The 23,209-nt window shown below is 46.9% G+C and overlaps 1 protein-coding gene and 1 non-coding gene across 3 annotated transcripts in view; one reads left to right on the top strand and one right to left on the bottom strand.

The window, feature by feature from the left end:
- Tgfb2 (transforming growth factor beta 2) overlaps positions 1-23,209 on the bottom strand; it is an 82,842-nt gene that overhangs the window by 50,905 nt on the left and 8,728 nt on the right. Inside the window, exon 2 of one of the 2 annotated variants that reach the window (XM_005082438.4) lies at positions 16,798-16,881. The exons of the other annotated variant lie outside the window; for it this stretch is intronic. Within the exon in view, the coding sequence (XP_005082495.1) occupies positions 16,798-16,881 (84 nt within the window). The remainder of the gene's footprint in view (positions 1-16,797; positions 16,882-23,209) is intronic. 2 annotated transcript variants of the gene reach the window in all.
- On the top strand, positions 2,107-2,245 carry LOC121137338. The gene has a single exon (XR_005874592.1). It is a non-coding gene; the product is annotated as a small nucleolar RNA SNORA70 (small nucleolar RNA).

The following is a 23,209-nucleotide window of genomic DNA, read 5'->3' as shown; positions in this document are numbered from 1 at the left end:
CCCATAGCCGGCAGTCCAACCAGCCCCTATCCTATTTAGCTCTTCTCTTCATCTCAGAGAAGAAAAAAATATGTTAAATATTACACTTACAAGGTAACAGGCCTGGAATGCTTGGTATCTCAGACGGAGCTCAGTGGTGTCTTGGCACCAGACACACACACTCTGCAGCCTGGGGCCAAGCTGCATTTGGCCACTTCGTGCAACTCAAATAAAGATACTGAAAATCTTCCAGCTTATAAACATTTGTCCTGTTTGCTAATCAGAGGATTTCATTTTTTTTAAAGTCACATAACGAGCACTTCTCAAATGGTCTTCTCCTTTCAACTTCAGACCTTAGCATATTCAGTGAACTTGGGTTCAAAATGTTGGGGTAAATGGAATCTATTTCTAGAGGGGAATCTCTTTCTTCAAATATTCAGACCTGGGCCATTTTCTCCCCAGAGGTTATGCTCTGATCCATAAATGACACCTAAGCTTTGGGTGACATGACTGGTCATGGACTTGACCTTTCCGCTAAATGGGAGTGAATGACAACGGTGTGTTTGGGGGATGGGTGTCATGGTTCTGCCACTTAGTTATCTGAAAAAGTAGTTTCACCTCTCTCTGCCTTGTTTTCTCCAAACGAGAAATGAAGAAAATACAAGTATTATGACTGCCAGCAAGAAACAAATTAAAGTCTCCAACATGCTGGCCGCAGGAAGTTGTCCGTGAGCATTTCCGTTACTGCTGAGCAATGCTGAGCAGTAACCTAGTGTGGACAAAAGGAATGCAGCCAGTTCTCAGCAAAAGGTAACTGGTTCCGCAGTAGGATGCTACCAGATGAGCTAAATGCACATAAAGGAAAGTGGAGATGCCATTGTAGCAGTCTGTGAACATTCAGCCCGGTCTTCCCCAGCTTAGATGCGAGGAATACGAGTTAGGAACCCTGACAGTGGGCATTAGGAGGAAGGATGGAGGGGCCGTCTCCCTAGGCTGCAGAACACTGCCTCCCTTCTCTGCTTTTACAGAGCCAGGTGCCAATGCAGCCAGCTGCCTCCTGTGAGTGGCAGGAGGTCACACTTCAGTGACTGCTGGGTGACAAGTGGACTGCTGGCAGGCATCCTTCTAGACTGGCTGGGAAGGGACTTCCCAGGAGAGTGGCAACAACACACACCACACAGGAACCGTAGAAGGCCTTTCCATGGCTTCCTTTCTGCCTCATCCATTCCTCCCCAGGGAATCACAGTTGACTACCTAACAGGTAAAGAAGTGATAACATAACCAGATTCCTAATGAACGAAAAGAGGGGACGTGGTGACCCGCAGACGCCTTAGTCAGCACTGACTTTAATGACGACGGGGAGGAGGGCAGGGTAGCATCAGGTAGAGAGGAGACACTTCTAATCCGGTGACACTTTCAGGCACTGAAGACTGCATCTCTCCGTCCTGTTATCCTAAGATCTGAGGAGAGCTTTCCCCAGCCATAGCCACCCACATACTGGGCAGGCCTCGGCTTCCCGGGGGTCCCAGGCAGAGAATCGGGGCCCAGAAAAGAGTAGACCTTCTGTTCCTACTTGAGGAAGCATATTAGCGTGAAGAGCACAGGACTGAATGAATCACAGTGCTGACCTGGGGGTGGGGGCAGGGAGGATGTCTTTGTGGTTAACCACATTTTACCGGGGGCTTTTTATTGATTGCTGTTGTATTGAAAGAGACATGACTCAAAGGCACCAAGTCCACAGTCATGCACAGCACTGGGTTCCAGTGGAATTCGGTGGCTGTGGATGCCGTGAACCGAGGTGTGGGGTGGGAAAGGGTTCGCTCACGTAGTGGATATCGGGCTGCTCTCCTCTGACGGCTGATGAACCGGCAAGCTTTTCCCTTTCTTCCTCATTTTGAGGCTGTGACTGATCTTTGTGCTGGAGACACTGGGCTCCCTGACTGTTAGGGATGCTTTCTCTCACCAGTTGGTTTTATCTGCTAGGCATCTTCCCCGTATGTTCTCCCTGTGCTGTGCCTACAAATCCACTTATACAACATTGTATACAACAGTTCTCTTACTAGTCTATCTCCACAAAAAGGATGTGTATGAGCTAATAAGACTGTAATATCCGACAGAATAGAAATTCTGCAGTCGGTTAAGCCAATCAGTCAAGCTTCTTTCCTCACAGGGGCCTGGTGTGTAGCGGACACTCACAGCAGCCTCCTCAGGAATGTATGCAGTCTATTGCCGATACGGATAGCTCTCAGGGACCTTGGAGACATTTTCTGGTGGATATTGATGTCTCTGATCTCAGTGGCAGGCATGTAAGGTATGCAAGGTGCCTTAGGGAAGCCCCGGGATTCACAGGATTCACGCTAGCCAAGTCACCCTGTTCATTTGCAGCCCCAAGCTGCAGAATAAAGTCAAGTTCAAGTTCCCTGGCAGCAGGAAGGTGAACTCCTCAAAGAAGTGAGGCTTCCCCAAGTGTCAGGCAGACGAATCTGAAGACACAGGGCAGCAGCTAAGAAGAGGCTCATGCCTGATAGCTGTGGGGGTCAAACACATCCCCGGTCGACCCGGGCACCCCTGCGGGCTTCACTGTGCTCTCCTACACCGTGCGAAATCATATTCAGTAATAAATCCTGCAGCCTGCAAAGAATGATAGCGACAGCCTTGCCCACTGCCTTGTCAACAGGAGTGAGGACGCCTGTGCTTTAGCCCAGGCAGTGGGACCTTTGTACCTTTCTCCTTCGGGCCCAAGTTCCCCTTCCAAGCAAGCGGTCCTCCCATAACACAGTGCGTGCGCGTGCGCGGTGAAAATGAACAGAATAAATGAGATAAAAGTTCCCGTCCATACAGAACTTAAAATGAAGAGGTTCAAGGAGAGAGACAATTAGTGTGCTATATCCACTTGCGGGCAGGGAGGAGGTGGCTCAGAAAGTGAGAGCTGCTGTTTACGAGCTTCCGGACCCAAGTTCAGTCCCCGGTACCTGCATGAAGAGCTGTAACCCCAGTGCCACGGGGAAGTGGAGACGGGAGACTAGTCTTCTGGGTCAGTGAACAATGCTACCTCGGGGTGAGAGAACAAAAACTCCCAGTGTCCTCCTGTGGCCTCTCTACACGTCTACAGAGTATGTGCATGGAAACCATACGGGCCACCTACCTCGAGAAAATTGGCTTTGACCAGTTTTTCTGAGGAAGCCAGGAGATGGCAAGAATACCTCACTTGCTATCCTCCCAACGGGCACACTTCTAACTACTGTTGACTGACTCCATACACTGATGTGTGGAGAAGTTCAAGAGCTCACTCTTCCGGCTTAACTGAAAGTCTAAAGACTCCACGCTTAGACGGTCTCCCCCCTGCCCCGGCATCCACCATGCCTCTTGGACTCTATGAATTTGACTGTCTCTAGGTACCTCATATTGATAAGCGATATCTGCTACATCCTTCCCCTCTCACAGAAACTTGGACCTCTTCAGATTTTCTAGACTTTGAGACGACATCAGCCACTCTTTTTTTTTTTTTGTCAACTTGATGCTAAAATACATGGGCCTTACCGCCTACTTTTTAAATTGAATTCTCACAATAGCAAAGCAAGGAAGTTAAGTGCTTCAGCAGTGACCAGGAAACCAATAAAAGAAGGGCAATTTCTTCAGCCCTTACGAGGCATGAAGCATTTCTGTGTGGTAGATCATTTTGTTCTTTAAAAGTCATTAAAGAAAAGTGAGGTTTTAAAAAACAAACCCTCATTTTAGAGAAAAGCAAAGTGAGGTTCTGGAAGTGTAGCAGGCTTGCTGCATTGTAACCTGGTCTCTATGCAGAGCCTGCATTTTCTTGCTGCTCCTTCATAACGCAGTTGTCACATGCTAGGTCATTGTTGGTTCGTGGGTGGGTAGGTGAATCCCTTTCTTGGCTTATTGACAGCGGCGTGGGGGTTAACATCTTCAAAGTTGAAAGGGGAGGCCTACCTTCTGTTCCACACAGCAAAAGAATCAAGAGTCCCATTATAGACACTCATCTGTCTAGACAGATGACTAAACAGGGGTCCCTCCAGGGTTACACTTGAGTTTCCTCTGTTCAGCCTGTTGGATATTTAGCAATTAAAAAAATTTTTCAGAAAGAAAGGGAAAAAAATACCCCGCTTAAAGGCTGTAGTTGTGTGTGATCCAACCCCTCCCCCACTGCCCAGAGAGTAGTTTAAAAGTCATTTCAACACAGGCTACATGTGGTAAAAGTTTCAAGCAGAAATCAGGTTCAGACAAAGGGGGCCCTAAAAATACTCATGAAGTCTGGCTACAGATACGAGAACCCAGGTCCAAGTGTCCCTTTATGGCCCTTGTGACAGCAACTTGAACTCGCTGAGGGAACAGGGTCTCACCCAGGTAGCCCTGCAGCTGGGGATGAGAAGCCAACCAAGTGTAGCTTCCCACTTTCCATGAGGGCTGGGAAGTCTCTTCTCTCCTCTCCTGCTAAGTCCTGGGGATGCTGAACTATCCCTAACTTACAATAAGAAAAATACTATGTTTTTGTTTGTTACTTGAAGAATGGCATAGGGATTTTAACTGAGATTGCACTCAATGCATAAACCACTTTTGGCGGGATGGTCATTTGACAATAGTAACTAATCCACAAACATGGGGGAGGGGCCTTTCCATGTTCTAGCATCTTCCTTAATTTCTTCCTTGGGAGATTTGAAGTTTTCATAGTGGAGGTCCTTCACCTCTTTAGTTAGGTTTCCTTGAGGGTAATCTTTTTAAAAGTGCTTCCCCTAATTTCTTTCTCAGTGTGTTTATCATTGGTAGAGAGAAAGCCTACTGATTTCTTACATGTTAAGTTTGTATCCCGCCTTTTGCTGAAATTAACTCTGACACAAAGCCAAACTGCCCTCTATCTAGGTTTACACCTATAGACAATTTTACTCTCAGACTTAAGCAGAGAGACCTTTCTGTTCATTGGGTAGGATGAATACGGAGACTCGGGGCTAAGAGTAAATGACCAAGTGATCATTGAGAGCTCAGCTCTAAACAAGGCATTTATACCATCCCCTCTCAGGCTCAGGGACGCTTCAGGAGACAAGGTGGAATGAATGTAAGAACTGAAAGACAGGGAGAAGCTAAGAAATGTTTCCTGGGTAAGACACTGCCTTTACAATCATGCACTCGCCACAGCCATGGGTGGATCCACACCAAAACCAGGCCTACCATCAGGCGTGGAGAGGGGGAGGGGAGGGGAGGAGGTACAGAGGGGAAGGGAGGAGAGGGAAGAGGTCTCACTCCCACTGCTACTGATGAATTCAGAGCGGGGGGGGGGGGGGCACGACCCTCGGCTGTGTGCCCACTGCCTATTCCACTGGGCTCTACCAGACAGATCCAGCTCAATGGTCACACGGATGGCCTTGATTAAACTGAATGAGTTATAAAACACAATCAAAAGTATGAACTGGGAAAGGCAGTGGTAGGGATGAGGGAGGAGCTTGGATAGAGACGGGGAGGGAGATTCTAGGAGCAGAGAATTAGAATGCATTCTGTACATGTATAAAAACTAACAAAATTAATAAGAAAAAGGGATATACTCTATGGAGGGAAAAGGAAGTCAGTATTCCTTCATCAAGGCGGAGAGAGAGAAACACAGGCTCATGGTGGTAAGAGTTTTTTTAAGCCTATTAATACTGCTACTTTGGTGGACACAGCATTCCTCCAGGTAGGCAGTTAGGAGCTGGCCAGCCTGCCATGTGCGAAGAAAAAGTATCATGTGACTAAAACAGACCTCTCTCTCTTCCCTAGAAGTCCTCAGCACGATGCACAGTACCTTTTCTATCACGGTGCGTACTTGCAAAATTCAGTCCCTGTCTCATTTAACAAACATTTATTGGAGGCCCCTGTTGGGGAAGTCCTGTTATTTGCCTGTTATTTGTCAATAAAGTACTATTGAGCCTATAGGGAATCTAGATGGGAGGGACTAGGAGTCCAGGAGAACTCTGGGAAGGAGAAACACAAGAGAGTCAAGATGTAATGCCATGGGGGTAGGAAGCCCGGAATCATTATCCGGTAAGAGAAATACTTAGATTAACAATTATGGGGTAATTACTTAAGTCAGAGGTAGCCAGTAAGAAACAAGCAAGGCCAACAGCTTCATAATTAATATAGCCTCCAGTGTGTTTATTTGGGACTGATGCGGCTCTGGAACCAGGCTGGCAGAACGGCTCCTTCTCAAGGAAAAAGCTTATCTTAACAGGCCCCAATCTGTCACATTCCTCCCTGTGGAGGGGGGCTGGTTGACAGGTGCAGGTAGAACCCCAATCTTTTAGCAGATGTTAGAAAACCAATGTACTTTAATCAAGTAGCAATTGCTGAAATTCACAGGCTGAAAACAAAACAAGGGGAAAAAAACAAACACAGTTGTCTAGACAAATGTAAGGATTTTACATCATTTACCATAATTATTAACCAGAGCACTCATCCAGCATCTAATGTGTAGGAAAAAGATAGTTTTTGTTCTTCAAGGAACATGTATGAGCCCCTGCTTCACTCTGACGCCAATGTTGGAAACCATGGGTGTCATAAGCTTACAGGAGAGAAATAATGTATTGAAAAGAATAACAACAACAAAAAAACTCCACATCTTTCTCTTTGTTGGAAAAGAATGACTTCCTTGTACATGAGACACAGATGGTCCCTAGCCCCTGGGGTCTCTTTCTGTCATCTCATTCCTACAAATAAAATCTCACATATATTTGCAGTTTATCCCTTAAGGAAGATCAGCTAACAGGATGACTCTGGGGTCTGAGAGCCCAAGTTCATGCTCTGGCTCTGCCATCTGTCGTCTGTGTGACTATGGGAAAATGGCGCACAATGTCTGTAAGCCTCTACTTGCTGTATATAAAACAGAATAGTAATGGTCACATATAGGGCCAATAGAGACATTAGCCCAGAGCCCAACTGCTGAGCCACTAACTGTTAGCAGTATTATTCATGTTTTTGTTTACTGCATGTAATGGTGTGTACATGGGTGTTTGTGTTCATGTTTCTATGGGTGCACACGTATGCATGTGCACACAGAGACTAGAGGAAACCGGGGTGTCATTCCTCATGTGCTGCCCGTTATTCACCTGGCACAAACAAGTTCTCTCACTGGCCTGAAGCGTATCTAGTAGGCTGGGTTGGTTGCATGGAGTAGCAGGATCTGCTTCACCCTCACTCCCCCCCCAGCCCCACCCCAGTCTCCAGAGTTAGGATGACATGCACATACCACAGGCCTGGCGTTTTTATGTGGGAACCCTGCCCTTATACTATTAGGAAAGACAGAGTCCATTCTTCCCATCCATCAACACTCCTACCTTAGATGCCTTTCCTTCATGCAAACATTTCCTCAATGTAAACCCCACAGTTTTATTAGAAGCAATAGGTAGACATCCAAAACACAGCTTCCCAGACCACTTGGGCAGCCTTTTGAAAGCTAAAGATACTGGGTCCCTGCACAGACAGCTGGGTCAGAACTTAACCCAGATCGTTGCCAGCACAGGTGGGGGGAGGCTTCCCAGTTGGTTTAGATGCACCGTGGAGGTGAGAACTCTTGAACTAGCGCTACCATGCCAGGACCAGTGGTTCTTACACATAAAGTTCAGTCACTGCATACCTGCAGGTCAGCCATGCTGGTGATTCGCCTCGCTCAGTTTCTGAAAAACAAATTTCCCTCTCCCTTACAACACTACTGGAGCTAATGATCCTTGAAGTCACCGCGGTCTCAGATCTACTGGTTTCCCAGAATAGGGACAATGGATGAAGAAAGCAGCAGCCAGTCTTGGGAAAACAAGCAATGTGGACTATGAAAAGACCCCTGCTGCCGATGTGAGCACAGAGGGAGTCAGCTCCACTTTGGAGCAAAGACACAATCCAACTGAACATTAGAAAAATATGCTCTGACCATTTAGAGTTCAGAAGGATCCAAAACCAATTTAGACTCCAGTTGGTGGACAAAGTTCACATTCAGCAAAACAGCTCCAGCAGTTGCATCATACGCACAACAGGGCAATTCAGAAATACAGATGTCCAGCCATGTGCAAAACAATGCTTTAATTTTTTTCTTCCCCTTCCCACCACTGACCCCGGGAGCAGGCTGGGAAAGCTTAGCATCTGTTGCTACTAAGAATAGGCTGTGCCGGCGATTGTCTATGAACTTGTAAGCATATGCTACCTTGCACATGCAGGGGCTCTCACAGCAGAGAGCTGCCACTGCAACAGGGGTCACATAGCAGAGGTCCTTGCCAGCCAGGGATACTTTCCAGTTTGTTCACTGGGGACACAGGTGAGAATCCGACTCTAAGACCTAACCGTCTCTATCAGGAGACCAAAGTTATAGACTCTATATCAAGAGGATAGCGTGATACACAAAGTCTTAAGTCATCAGGAAGTTCCCGAGACATACAAGCAGCAGCAGCAGGCCTGGCTCCCTCTAGCAAACTGCTAGGCACGTAAGGACTCCAATCCACAAGGATAACTAGCCAGAATCCTTGCTGTGGACACCCCTGGAGGTATGAGGACCAGGAGGAGAGTGGAGGACCCTAAGGCAAGGGAGGGAGGCCTATTTCAGCATTTTTCTGGCAAATAGAAACCTCATTCACCACACCAAGGCATGCCTCAGCAGAGACCTTGTACCTCCAGCCATGCCTCTGCTACCAAAAATCTCATGTCAATCAGAGAAGCAAGTCGTGAAAATGAAGGGAAGTGACGTGTACATCTGTCTTTCTAACACCAACCCACTCAACATTAAGTCAGTCTCCACTACAAAGCTCTTCAGAACTGTACAGACTAGGCCACAGTGTAGACTTAGTTCATATCCACAATGTAGAAAGTCTTCAGCACTGGGGACATCTTTCTCTCCTTCTCAACTCCTCCACCTACCCTGTGACAGATGGTATTATTTGTTTAAACTGTTGGCTATCCTCTATGTAGGCCGATCCTAATGCATCCTCAGCTTCTCCCTGTGCCCTCTTCTGACCCTTCTAAAATCAGGCTTGGCCATGTGACTTGCGGAATATGGGTGGGGACTGTCACCATGCCTAAGTTAGGGTCACTGAATGGAGATCTCCCAGAACACAACATAGTCAGCTCTGAATAAGAGATATGTCCTTGCTGTGGGCCATTGGGATTGACAGCAGGCTTTTGAGGTTGACCTCGAGCTTATAGAATAATGCTATATTTCACAGAGTCCAAACTACCATAGCCACCCATACATTCACGTCTACAATCAATAGGCTAAATGCATCTTCTCAATGAACCAACTTTGAAAAATAAGCACTTCATATAACTTTACAATTCTATTCTCTAGCCTCAGTCTTTAAAAAGAGCTCTCTTGTAGACAAGCCTGGAGCTTTCAAAGATGATAGAAGCCTTCCTGGCTGCTTCACCCCTCAAGATGGCGGTCATGCAAGCTCACGTGAAAGGACAAATCAGCTTCCAGAAAATGCAAGGCACTTCCTGCTGCTGCCATGTGGCCAAACAATAATCCCAAAGGTCATCTTTCAGGTTGCAAATATCATCTCCCTCTAGAAGGTGTCATTTACCTCCCTAAGCCGTGTTAAGCAATTCTTTTGTTCTCTGGGATGCCTTGCTTGAAACTAATCACAGTGTTGACTTTTGTTTTGGTTGTTAGGTTTGGTCTGCCTGACTTCCTCACTAAGTTCTGGATTCCCTGAAAGTGGGGCCTGTACTCATTAGCTGCGATTGTTAACTTGGTACAGCCTAGACTTGAGAGGGGAAGATCAGTTGAAGAATTGCCTAGATCAGACAGGAATGTCTATAAGATTTGCCTTGACTGTTGGCTGACATAGGAGGGCCCAGCCCACCGCAAGTGGCACTTCCTGCTTCTGCCTGGGCTACTCTGCGCTCCATTCTCGACTGAACAGCCATAGTGAACCTTTAGTAAAACCTCTCTGTCTTCAGAGGACTAGCTCTTCAACGGCCAACAGGATCCTGCATGGACGTTCCCTCATTTTCCTAATCCCATCTCCTAGGATATTTCTGATAGTCCTAGAAGATGCCAGGTCCAGCCTGGCTGCTCCCTGTGCAGTGATGCTCTGCCTACACAGCCACTCTGATCTCCTTCCAGTCTGTGCTGTAATATCTTCTTAAACCACACCTCCATAGGTGATCCTGCACTGTGTAAGACTAGCTAAACAAGAGCCTGGGAGAGAGCCTGGGAAGCAGCATTCCTCCACAGCTACCGATTCCAGTTCCTGCTTTGGGTTCTTACCCTCAGTAATGGATTGTGATCTGGAAGCCAAGTGAATCCCTTCCTCCCCCAAGTTCCTTTTAGCAATGGTACTTGTTACAGCAATAGAAAAAAACTAGAATAGAGTCTAAGCTATATTCCCACCCGTGCCTTCTGTAGACTCAACTGATGCTTCTCATTCAGATGAAGGGATGAAATTGGCCTCCCAGTCTTGTTCAAAATTTAAGATTCAGAAAGCAAAATCCAGCCCAACAGAAATCTTCTTGAGTGGTAAGAGCATGGCTGTACACATTCTCTGACTTAAACATTTACTTTAATATTTAAACTAAGGCATTTCCGTTTCAGTTTCTGATACTGGGCTCAGCTGGACAGACCCAAAGACTTGAGAGACTAACTTTCTGCTTTACACAGGGAAAGGAAGACTGCCATTCTTGGAGACTAAGGCATGGTCACCTCTGAGTTCAGTGTTCTGTGTCCCTGGCCACTGAGTCAAAGGGGACTATGACTAAACATCACAGCATAGTCCAGCAGCTGACATTCCGTGTTTGTCACTGTAGGATGGAAGACCCAGGGGATATTTTTCACACACAGGGGGCTGCCAAAATTGTCTCCTGTGAGAAGGGGAGAAGGGGAGTTACTAATTACCCAGAATTACTAATCAAAAGCGGTCAGCAAGATCGCTCAATAGGTATACGCACTCACAGCCAAGCCTGACAGCCTGAGTGCAATGCCTGATTCCAATGTAATAGAAAGGAGAGGACTGACTTCCCCTCTGGCCATATGCACACCTGTGGCCCCTGCACGGCCCTCCCCGTGGCCCCTGCACGGCCCTCCCTGTGGCCCCTGCACGGCCCTCCCCGCACCATACATCAAAATAGAGATGGCTTCCATGTGCCAAATGCTCACGACACAGGCTCTTGTACACACAATGTCACTGTGGCATAGATTTACATGGAAGTGTTCTTGGAAGCTCTCACTCCCCTACCTTACAAAGATCTTGCTGGACTTCCTGCTTCTGCCTGGGCTACTCTGCGCTCCATTCTCGACTGAACAGCCATACTGAACCTTTAGTAAAACCACCCTGTTTTCAGAGGATTAGCTACAGCTCTTCAACGGCCAACAGGATCCTGCATGAATGTTCCCTCATTTTCCTAATCCCATCTCCTAGGATATTTCTGATAGTCCTAGAAGATGCCAGGCCCAGTCTGGCTGCTCCCTGTGCAGTGATGCTCTCCCTACACTGTCTCCTTCCAGTCTCTGCTGAAATATCATCTTCTTAAACAACACTTCCATGCCAGACTATGGAAGAATGTTACTCATTCCTCCCTCTGTCCCCCAAAACCTGATCTACCCATGGTCTCTGGAGAATTTATCAGACTATGCCTTCTCCTTGAATCTTTAGTGCTGATTATCTGTCATCACCAGAATTAAGATCTCTGATGGCAAGGGTTTGCTTCTGTGGTATCCACTTGGTGCCAAGGGAAGACGCTCAATAAGTACAGTTGAATAAATTAGTATCTCATAAGGATATTTTTGTTTTTCCAAGATGGCTGCAAGCGTTAGACATTTATTTTAGGATTCTATTTGTACCTGTAGTTAATGTAAAGATCTTTCCATTAAAGCCTTGTTGGGAAGTAAAATTAACCCTCTCAGCTGTTCTTCTCACACCTCAGTAGTGAGGTGAGTAATGAGGGTAGAGCTGGACAGTTCTCGAAAGAGTATAATGACAAAAAAGAGAAGTAAAAACTGTACTGAAATTTTCCCAGTAGAGGAGAAGATTGGGAGCACTAGGTAGTTCAAAAGCCACATCAGCACCTTGAGAGGCACAGTGCTGCCCAGGTCCAATCATTACTACACTTCCTGAGAGCTTGGTCACAGTCCCACCTGCTGTAAGAAAAATATCATTTGGATAGCGAAACCTCAGTTATCGGAAGAAGCTTAGCTTGGTTCAGACAGTGGAGTTTACCTTCCATTCCTGGCTAGATCCTAACCCCACGGAATGTGTCAGGATGGGATTCAAGTCATAATAAGGATGTCAGTGTTTTGATCAAATACTATCCTAGGGAATTATACATTAGCTTCTGTCTTAAACCTGTCTCCTGTACATTAAACATCGGCTTCCAGAACAGTCTTTGGAGGCTGAAGAGATGGCTCAGTGGTTAGGAGTGCTTGCTGCTCTTGCAGAGGACTCATGCTTGGCTCCCGCTGCCATATAGCAGCTCATAACCGTCGCAACTCCAGTTCCAAGATTCAAGACCCTCTTCTGCGCTCCTTGGACACCGCATGCACATAGAGTACATGCATGCACGCACGCAAAAGCCTCACACACATAAAATAAAAAAGAATCTTCTTCAGAGACCACAGCTGCCTAGTTGAAGGCACCTGAATGAAGGGATTACCCCCCTGTCTGATGCCCAGTTAACTTCCCTCTACACTTAACAGAGGCTCTTCCGTATGGCGGACAGGGAGCAGGGGCTTTGCATGATCTATCAGTAACAGGTCTACCTCCGTGTCTGCAGGTACTCTGGAAATGGGTAGGCACACGGTGAGAACTCTGACTGTGCTGGGGGTGCTGGGGACCTCCCTTGCAGCACCAGCTGATCAAACAGAGGCCCCACTGGATCTGAAGCCTTCCACATGGGTGTCTGTGAGTAAACAGACCTGCACCAACAGAGTGTCCACTGACTCTCGCAGCTGCAAACTTCAATGATGTCAGGAGCACCTGCAGTCCATTTAGAGCGTGCAACCTCCCAGATGTGCCCACCCAGTGCCACTGACGCCACTGGGCTGGGACAGGCCCAAGGAAGCTGCTTTGGAAGATGCCTTGGAGTACACAAACACAGGCTATGCTTGGAATGCCACCTTCAAATCTTAGATTTCTCAGAGTTATTTATTTGGTTTTATGTGTGTGGGTGTTTTTCTCACATGAATGCTTCTGCACTATGTTTGTGCTCGGTGTCGTGGAGTCCAGAAGAGATATCAGATCCCCTGGAACTGGAGTTATTGATGGTTGTGAACCACTAGCTGGTTGCTGGGAATCAAAGCTGGGGCCTCTGAAAGAGCAAGGACTCTTAAGCACTAGTCATCTCTCCAGCCCTCATCTTTAAATCTTAATGGGGCCACTGAAAAGCCTTGTACTGCATCCTTCAATGAGTTCATTGTGACTGTTCATCTGGGCATTCACAGAGCGACTACCAGCTATCTCTGTGGTTACCTAAGTTTGGAATTCCGGCTTGCTCCTTCCCTTCTTTCCTTCCTTCCTCCCTTCCTTCCCTTCCTTCTTCCCTTCCTTCCTTCCTTCTTCCCTTCCTTCCTTCCTTCCTTCCTTCCTCCCTCCCTCCCTCCCTTCCTTCCTTCCTTCCTCCCTCCTTCCCTTCCTTCCTTTATTCCTCTTGTCTCCTTCTTTTACACAGCGTCTAGCCCAGGCTAGCCTCAAACTCATGATTCTCCTGCTTCTGTTTCCCTAGTGACATGAACCTCCATGCCAGCTGCCTCTTGAATCAGGCACTTCCAACCTTTTGACATTGCAAAGAGATGTTGTCATCTACAAAGTTCACGCTTGGGAAACATGGGAAACACACAACTGGATTTTTTTAATTCCAAAAAAACCAACAAAATAAAACAAAACAAAACTCCTCATAAAGTTCTAAGTGAGTTTGTGTTGCGCTGCATTTATGGGCATCCACAGCCGTGTGCAGCCTGAGTGACGGACAGGATTGTGGGAGTTCAGCTTTCGCACCAAGGCAGGTCCGCCTGACCTTCTCCTGTTACTGGGATGATGGACTTAACTCGAGAAAAGAACAGGTACGGCTTGACGGCGCATCAGGTCAGTGTCAGTGACACCTACATGTCACCAGCACTAGGATGACCTGGTAAAGAGAGGAAGAGGCACCCCACGGGCTGCTGCTATCTGTTCCCAGCATCTCCTCCTTGGAATGGAGGGGTAGTTCAAACTAAGTGACAGACGAAGACTGACTGCACTAAAGGTGTGTTCAAATCACAGGCATGGAGAGATTCACCCAGATCCCGATGCTTGCACCTGGCAGACACTCACTCACGTTTCTACTCAGTTACTATTTCTAAGACCAAAAAAAACCCCCAAAAAACAGAGCTCCACTGCACTGAAATCTGCCCCCTCGCCTTCCTAAGTGTGTGCGTGTGCGTGTGTGTGTGTGTGCGTGTGTATGTGTGTATATGTGTATGTGTGTGCGTGTGTATGTGTGTGTGTGCGCGTGTGTATGTATGTATGTGTATGTATGTGTGTATTGTGTATGTATGTATGTGTGTGTATGTGTGTATTGTGTGTGTGTGTGTGTGTGTGTGTGTGCGCGCGCGTGTGTGAGCGCGCGCGTGCGCGCTCCTTATGACCAGCTCTTCTGAGACAGGGTCTCTCACCAATCAGGCTAGAGAGGCCCTAGGATCCTCCTGTCTCCAACTCCCTGGATTACAAATGTATGCCATCGTGCCTGGTATTGTCACCTGGGTTCTGGGACTTGAACTCGGGTCCTCCTGAGAAGGCAAGTACTTTACTGATGGAGCCATTTCCTGGCACCCTGTTAAGGAGTCTTGCCACATGGGGTAGGAAATCCTCCACACTGTACAGGAACCTAGCAAAGTCTGTGCCCTCATCCGCACCTTCACTCTCAGGGATGTTGAGGACAATGCCCCATGCCCTGAGGAGTGCTGGAGTTTCATTTGTCTTCTTCACTAAAGGAAGAGGAAAGCTCTAGGTAACTACTAACTGAAAATAACTTTGACAAAATAGTAGACTCTAAGGAGAAAAACTGCTCCAGGAAAAGGCTCAGCCTGCTTTCTGGGCAGAAGGGGAGGGGGAGATTCATAAGGTCATAGGTAAAAGTATTACAAAATGAATGGGTCTGGCTTCCCTAAAAGGAGAGGAAAAGCAGGAAAATGTGAGTTTGGAGCCTGTGGGGAGCATGGAGCAAAGCCAGGTCACACCTGAATTCCAGCATCAGATCCACTATCAAACGGTTCTGGGACAAGGACAAGGAGCTCACTTCTCCCAAACCACAATTTACTGAAGAAAGAAAGAAAGAAAGGAAGGAAGGAAGGAAGGAAGGAAGGAAGGAAGGAAGGAAGGAAGGAAGGAAGGAAGGAAGGAAGGGAGAGAGAGGAGAGGGAGGGAGGGAGGGAGGGAGGGAGGGAGGGAGGGAGGGAGGGAGGGAGGGAGGGAGGGAGGGAGAAAGGGAGGGAGGGAGGGAGGGAGGGAGGGAGGGAAAGGAGACTGTCCTCCTGGCCTTCCATTATCTTCCATCACTAACCCAAGTCCTGAGGATGGGTAGTGTGACCTGGCTTAACAGGAATGTGAGGGGATTTGACAAAGGTTTGCCTTTTCTCGTTTGTTTCCATTTTCCCTTCCAAAAAAAAAAACTGGTCAGTGAATGGCAAGAAATAGCACATTTTAACTCTTTGGCTTAGAAAATGGAGTAAACTAAAAGTTCAGAACTTAGAAACCAAATGTAATCTGCTTCATACAAGAACTACCCCAGTACAGATCGAATATTTTACTGTTTCTATTCCCATTGTTCCGCCTAGCCACTGTGAAGCCTTCTATACCAAAATAAAATGATAAACATATTCTCTTAACAGAACTGGGGCTATTGTTTTGCTTTGTGCTAGAAAAGCCCAGCTTCAGTCACTCTAAGTCATGACAGCTCTTAAGAAGTGAGGCCAGGCATGGCAAGTTGCAAAACAGGATATCCAAAGAATTAGGCTTTGGCCGGGGCAGTAAAATCATCCCCATCTATGTAGGACCTCCACATACAATTTCAAGAGTCCTAACTACCTTGGTCTGTTTCTTTCTTCCTGTCCTTGGCTCAGAGACAACTCAGTCACTGAATTCCTTGAGTGTTGGCATGTTCAAATCTTATTTTCTGTGGATTCATGCCCCCAGAATAGCGGTAGGCATTCAGTCGATGATAATGGAACCAGCTGATGTTCCAAATCAGAAAGTAGCAGACATCTGTGATGTTGGTGGCCCCCATTCTAATATGTGGAGCTGAGGGGGTTGTGCTTGGTCTCCAGGTTCAGCTAGTTGAGGGCCTAACCTATGACAACCCATTTTCTCATGCAACCCAGACATGTCAATAATAAAGGTTATAGGTGACGGCACCAACACGGCTCTCTCAGGAGCCTCCCTCCATCACTTTAAAGGGGGAGGGGAATCTGCTTTTATTTTGGTTCAGCACAAGAATCATTAATTGAACAACTACAGTGTGTCAAAAACAGGAATGCAGAACACAAAAAACTCTGCAAAAGGGACTTTCATTAACACCCTAGAGCCCTCCAGAAATGGCCTCTGCATGGGTCAAAGGATCAATACTTTAAAGCCCTCTGCAATCCCTGCACACATAGCTCGCACCTGGTAGTCATTCTTGCACATGGGGCAGTGTGTCATTTCCAAGCTAGTCATCAGCTCTACTCATGAAACTGACTAGAAAATCCCAGGCACCCATGTGACTGCTCACCTACAAGCTGTTTTTCAAAATCCTGCCTCCCCTCTGACCAGTTCCCCACCGGAGACAGACATAAAAGACTTGGTATTGCCATGTCAAAGTAGGAAGAAAGGGGACAAGTATACTCACCAAGGTACCCACAGAGCACCTGGGACTGTCTGAAGCAAAAGCTGCCCACTGAGCCAGAGGGTGTTGTAACAACTGGGCAGACAGCTAGGAGTTTTAAAAAGCAGTCATTAGCTATTTTACTGAAGACATGCCCAGCCCAGAACTACACTAAGATTCCAAGTAGAAAAGAGACTTGCTGGCTAATCTTACCATCCCCCCACACCACCCCTCAAAATAGCAGGCATCCAGTAACCAGGGCAGGACATAACACTCAAAGGCTTTGCTCCCACCCCAGATTTCTAGTCCCCGATCTCCTGTTATGCCATACCCAGCAGCCCACGTTGCTCAATGCAATTGTCCTCTTGACATGCTCAAGCAATAAAACAACAATTTACAATTTATATACTGAACTGGGGAAAAGTAATACCTTGAATTTTACTATAGATGAATAAGAAAGGTCTTGACCCCCTTGGACAAAAGAGTCTATTGTTAAGAACAAAGCTTGAGTTTTTTGTTTGCCTGGCCTGTTCTTGAAAACCACCTGTCCTCATTTTTCACCCACATATGAAAACCCTTTCACGTTTGGGTCAGAATTCCAAGGGCCTGATGATTTAGAGCTATGGGCCTACTATTTCAAAAGTCAGCACATTTGAAAGAGATTAAACATGTCTTCCTTGGAACTGGGCTCTTCAGACACCCTGAGGTTTCTATGTTTAACAGAAAAGCAACCAGGTTTAAATGCTGCTGCTTTATTCTCAGAGAAAGAAAACAACTGAAACAACAAAACCAAAAAGCCACACATGTACGCATGCGTGTCCAAGGGAAGGGAAACCACTGTCGAGTGCTCCAAGCAACACCTTTCTTCTCTCCAGTGAGGTTTTTGCATGAGAAGACAGAGATTAAAATCCATTGATTTCCCATGACCTTACCCATGTTTCTGTATGTACAACACAAACATGTAGCCCCCCCCCAATGATGCCAGATTTAAAAGGCTGGCAGAGAAAAGGCAATTGAGCGGTACAAAGCTCTCTGTTTATCTGGCTGGTGTGGTGACAGAAGCCTCGCCTACATGCAGGTCTGGCATGAATACAGTTCTTTTCCAGTCTTTGCATGGGCTTAGCATCTGCATGCCTTCTGTTTGCATGCTTGTATGGGTGCATCTTCTAGAGTAACCAGCACCCTTCAGAATGGACCAGAACCTTCTTTTAACAAGACAAAGACCTCATGGACCCCTCCACACACATCACTTTAAATAAGACAGGGACAGCCCTTCCCACACTCTGTAACTGACCACCTCCAACATCTGCCCCACTATCAAGACCCCAGTGACACAAGCTCACCCACGTGTGGATTTGACTCGCAAGTCAGAACACTCTTTGGTTCTGAGATGGGGCTCCGCGCGCAGCCAGTGGGGCGGAAAAGGTGAGGTCTAGTGATGCCCCTCTCCCCGCACGTGCTGCCGTCACGTTGCCACCATATGCTGCTTCCAGCCGACATCTGCGCCCATATGTTCCCTCCAGTAAGCAGCTGTGCCGTTTACTTTTAGAGCCTCTCCACAGTCTGATAGGGAGAGGGTATCCCTCACCCTGAGTGTAAACAGTTTGTCACAAGATTAGCAAGTTTTCTCTTTCATATCTGACCTTTACAAAGTCGCGCTGAAAGTTATCCTAAATAAAAAATCCCAAGGAATAGAATCAGAGATGGGCAGAGATGCAGAAAGAGCTGCTTGCTCAGCCTCCCTGGCTCCTCTATGGGATGGCGCTATGCATTTCTTGGGGGGGGGACCTAGGTCCTTTCCCTGGGAAACAGCACCTTCTTCAGGCCAGCACATGCCCTGATACTGAAGAGATACCACTCTGCCCATGGAACTGGAATGGCTGCCCAAAGCCACCTAGACCTCGGAGACACAGGTGAGAAGCAAGCGAGGGAAGTGCTTCCCTTGAATCCTTAAGTATGCACCTTTGGTTTGCTTCTATTCCACAACGAAGTTGAAATACTAGTATCTTTCTTTTTCCTTTTCTTTCTGTCCTGTTGCCTTTTGTTTATTTTTAAGCAGGGCCACAGTGGGGCTATGAAGAGGACAATAGTGTCTTCCAGGGCCACAGAAAGATGATGCCCTCCCTGTTTAGGCAACCAACATTCAACTTACACATGACAGTATAAGCGGAGATACGGATGCACAGCTTTGGTTTCTTCAGGTGACTGAAGCTCTGGTGGTCTGTGATACTTTGTGAGACTAGACAGATAACAAAGACCCCCAGATACATTCATGTCTTAGAGATGAAACTGGTCAGAAGAACCTGGATACTCTAACTGAGAAAGAGGAATGTGAATTGCATGTATAGACTATACAATGGAGTGTTTAGTGTGGACACTTTACAAGGAATCTAAAGACTATGATGCCAATGATGAAAGCTCTGGTGGCTCTTTTAGCCTAGGACTGGTAAGACAGAAAGCAATGTAATGAATCCACTACTTACAAAGGGATACTTTTTCTTTTTCTTTTTTTTTTTCCTTTGGTTTTTCAAGACAGGGTTTCTCTGTATTGTTTTGGAGGCTGTCCTGGAACTCACTCTGTAGACCAGGCTGGCCTTGAACTCACAGAGATCCACCTGCCTCTTGCCTCCCGAGTGCTGGGATTAAAGGCGTGCTCCACCAACGCCCAGCGGGATACTTTTTCTTTAATGTAGCTGGTTGCATAATCCTGAGGGACCCTGAAGTTTAGCCAAAGACCCTTTTAGATTAGAAGTGGTAAAGAGTCGGATTAGTAGTTTTTGAATTTGACTATGCCCAAGAGTCCCCTCTGGTGCTGGTTAAGAATGCAAATCACCAAGCCTTTGCCTCTCCTGGTTATCACTCACAGTTGGAAAAATGGGTTCTAGAAAACTGGTTCTGGGCAGAGTTCAAGAGCTCCTAGAGGACCCAGTTTACAAACCACCTGGGAACACTGGGTGGAGTTCGCTGAGTGTAATTGAATGGCATATAAAGCTCTCAACCAGGGCTGAAGAGAAGGCTTGGTAGTTAAGAGCACTGGCTACTCTTGCACAGGATCCAGGTTTACTTCCCAGGCTCAAAACCAGCCTCCAAGGGCACTGCAAGCACATGGTACACAGGTGTACACGCAGGCATGCTCATATATATAAATAAATATATCTTTTTAAAAATCTCAATAAACTTCCAGTCAAATTAGCTCCTGAGGAATCCCCACACGGACCCCACACAGACACCCACAGTATCTCTCTTTCAATAAGAATAATTGCACAACTGGGAGCTAACTTTCCCTCACAATACTAAACTGTAAGGACTTTCAACTGTTCTTAGAATGTTCCTACAACTGTTACTGGGAAAGAGAACACTGGGGCTTGACTCAAGGCCTTCCTTCTGTAGCATGAACACACGTGAAGTGAAAGCTGCTCCTCCACACACTATTTTATTACTAATGGTGACATTTTGTGACAGTGGGATTCTCCTGGACTGTGTCCCCCTCCAAGACAGAGTAGTGCCCACCACCCCTGTCCACAGAAACAGAAGAAAAGTGTCAGGTCAGGGAGCAGTTCCCTTAGGCCTGCCTAGTGGCTTCAGCTAACACATTCAACAACCCAACAACCTGATGAAGCGGCAGAAAAACCGTCACTGTCCAAATCAGCAAGGTTTGCTGCCGCTGTTGCTGATTTGTGTTGCTAACACGTCAAGATGTCTCAGACATTAACAGGATGGCGGAAGATAGGAGCAGTCCAGGGCCTCACAGACATCTCTAAATGTGGTCCTTGCAGTGTCCATGCGTGGAGTGAGGTCTACAGTCCAGATCTTATGCTGTCCCACCGCTTCCAGACCAGGCAGGAGTTCGGCGGCACGCCTTCCTCCATCCCTGTTCTCAACTTCCAGAGCATCACACGCCAAGGGAAGGATGACTCGGATGTGGACAGATACTCTAACAGAGAAACTGCCCCAGGGGACGGTTTCTTCAATAAACCCTCTTCCTCTGCAGAGAAACGGCCTTTATCTGGGACTGCTCTTTTCTTCGGCTGGCCTAGGGTCAGAGTACACCGTCTACACTTTTCAGGACTTTCTGAGCTAGCTGCTCAGTTGCAGAACTTCGTTATAAATCAAGTGGGAACGATTTCAGTATGACCATGAAGACGTCAAAGCAGAAGTGAAAATGAGATCGAATTGGTGGATGAACTATGAATGGCCCTCTAAAAAAATGAATTTCCCCAAATGGAAAAATGACAAAGTCCTGCCACATCTGGTGCAGACAGGATAATCGGTGATAAATTTGGTCTAAGCAGCACTGAAATTACCAACAATGAAACCAGTCCAAAGTTTGAAAATTAAATTGCATTTCCCAGAATATTCCCACTTACGTTTTGGCAACAATAAATATCTCTGTGTTGTTAAAAATTCACCCAGGAAAACTACCAGGCCATTTTGATGTTGTTTTCAGGTGGAATGACTGGAGAGCTCACCAGTCCTGAGTCTTGGAGCCAATTGGAGCATTCTTCTTCACAAGAAGGAAGGAATGAGAGTTCGCATGGCAGCCTGAGGTTAGGAGTGGATGGTGATCTGTGAATTGGCTTGTTGGGACATAAGTGGTGTTTGTTGTGTGCTGTGGGCAGGACAGGGAGAGCCACGTGAACCGTGACAGGATCCAAGACATGGCATCTTTCTTTTTCTTTCGTGAGACTGGAAAGATCCTGTTGAATTTCCTGCAACTAATATCACCAAAGAGCAGTTCTCACATAGTTACTCCATGACTGTGCCTTCAGATCTGTGGAGTCTCCTCTTCAGGAACAACCTGCCTCTTAATTACCAGTGAGGAAAGAGCCAGGAAGGCCTGAGGCAGCAGAGACACTCTCCCTGGGAACTGAGCTGCCTGGAGCCGGCTAGCATGAAGGAAAACAGCTGCCTGCCGAGGCTTGGAAATGCATTCAAACTATTTTCAGACGGTTTGGGCTTCACAACATCCACAGAGGATTTTCCATCTGCCTTTGGTTTCTCAAGTCATTGTGGCTGAAGAAAAATCCCAGCCAAACATTTCTAACTTATCAGGCCTAACGAATCCAAGTACTGTTTGAGAGAATGAAGAGATGGTAGTCGTCCACAGGACAGGGTTTGCCCGGCTCTGTGACGCTTTCCCTCTTTCCAAAAGACCTAAACCCAACCAATCGCCTCTTAAAGAGCAGTTTTCTGGCACCAGCAAAGTGTTGTTCCTAGGCTGTCATAAGAAATTCAGGGTTCGGCAGCCGAATGAACGTTGGGAGCCCATTCTACATGGAGGGATGCCCTCTCAGCCTGGACACATGGGGGAGGGCCTAGGTCCTGCCCTGATGATATGGCAGACTTTGGAGATCCCCCATAAAGGGTGAGTTGAGTGGGAATTGATTGGCAAGCTGGGGAAGCTGATCAGGGGTGGGGGAGGAGGGGAGGGAGAGCCAGTTGGGATTGACATGTGAAGCAAGCTTGTTTCTAATTTAAATAAAAATAAATTGAAACAAACAAAAAAAAAAGAAATTCAGGGTTCAAATTCACAGAGGAAATATCATACAGGGTGCTATTAACCAAGACCAGAGTGCTCAGGGTGGGTGTCCCTTGTATCAAGGCTTGGGTTTGCTTGTCCTCCTCAGATCGTTTGAGGTGACTCCTGAGCAGCTCCTTCCAGCCCTCTCACGTAGTGTGTCTGCAGTTCATAACCTTGGCTGGCTCACCTGGCTCAGCACTCTCTCCACATGTCTTGCTTCCTGCTTGAGGCTCTCACTAGGAGAGTTGGGGCAGGTCACCACTGCCAGGAAGTGAAGCCTAGCCCTGAGGGCCAGAAGCATAACACATGCTGCACCCATGATTCACAGTGCTTGATCAGCTGTTATTTTCTTCATGGTTACAGACTGAGAAACTGAGGCCCAGGCAGGTGAAGAAGCAGGAATTCACACTACAAGGCCAGTAACAGCAAAGCCACACTTTGATGTCAGCGTCACAGTTCTGAAAGCCTAGGCTCAGAAGACGATGTTACCAGTCAAGATAGGATCCCATTTTTCCAGCCTCTGCTTCCCTTCTCTTTGGAGCAATCTCCTTCCATCTATTCTCTTGCTCCTATTTATGGATCTGGCTAGCTCTGAAGCTCAGGCTCAAAATCAATTAATTCCCCGAAAGCATCGTAAACTGTTTGGGAGGGGTTGCAGTACAGGTCAAAAGCAAGGGCTTGATAAATCATAATTTTACTATCGACCAAGTGCACAGATAAAAGTTTCACATGTTGGGGGTGGGGGGGAATCCTCCAGCTTTGTGCAATCTGCAGAGGCATATTTGCTTTTCTAGGAAAATATTCTGAACTTGCAAATGCAATTCTCCACAGAACAGAGTCATTCTCAAATGGATTCGCCAGTGATGTCAGGTGAAGAAAAGTCATGCTAAGATACTCATGGTGGCACATGCCTGT

This window comes from Mesocricetus auratus, unplaced genomic scaffold (assembly GCF_017639785.1).
Source record: "Mesocricetus auratus isolate SY011 unplaced genomic scaffold, BCM_Maur_2.0 Super-Scaffold_100676, whole genome shotgun sequence".
NCBI classification, from domain to species: domain Eukaryota; kingdom Metazoa; phylum Chordata; class Mammalia; order Rodentia; family Cricetidae; genus Mesocricetus; species Mesocricetus auratus.
The sequence above is the reverse complement of the archived record's forward strand: the minus strand, read 5'-3'. Positions and strand labels throughout refer to the sequence as shown.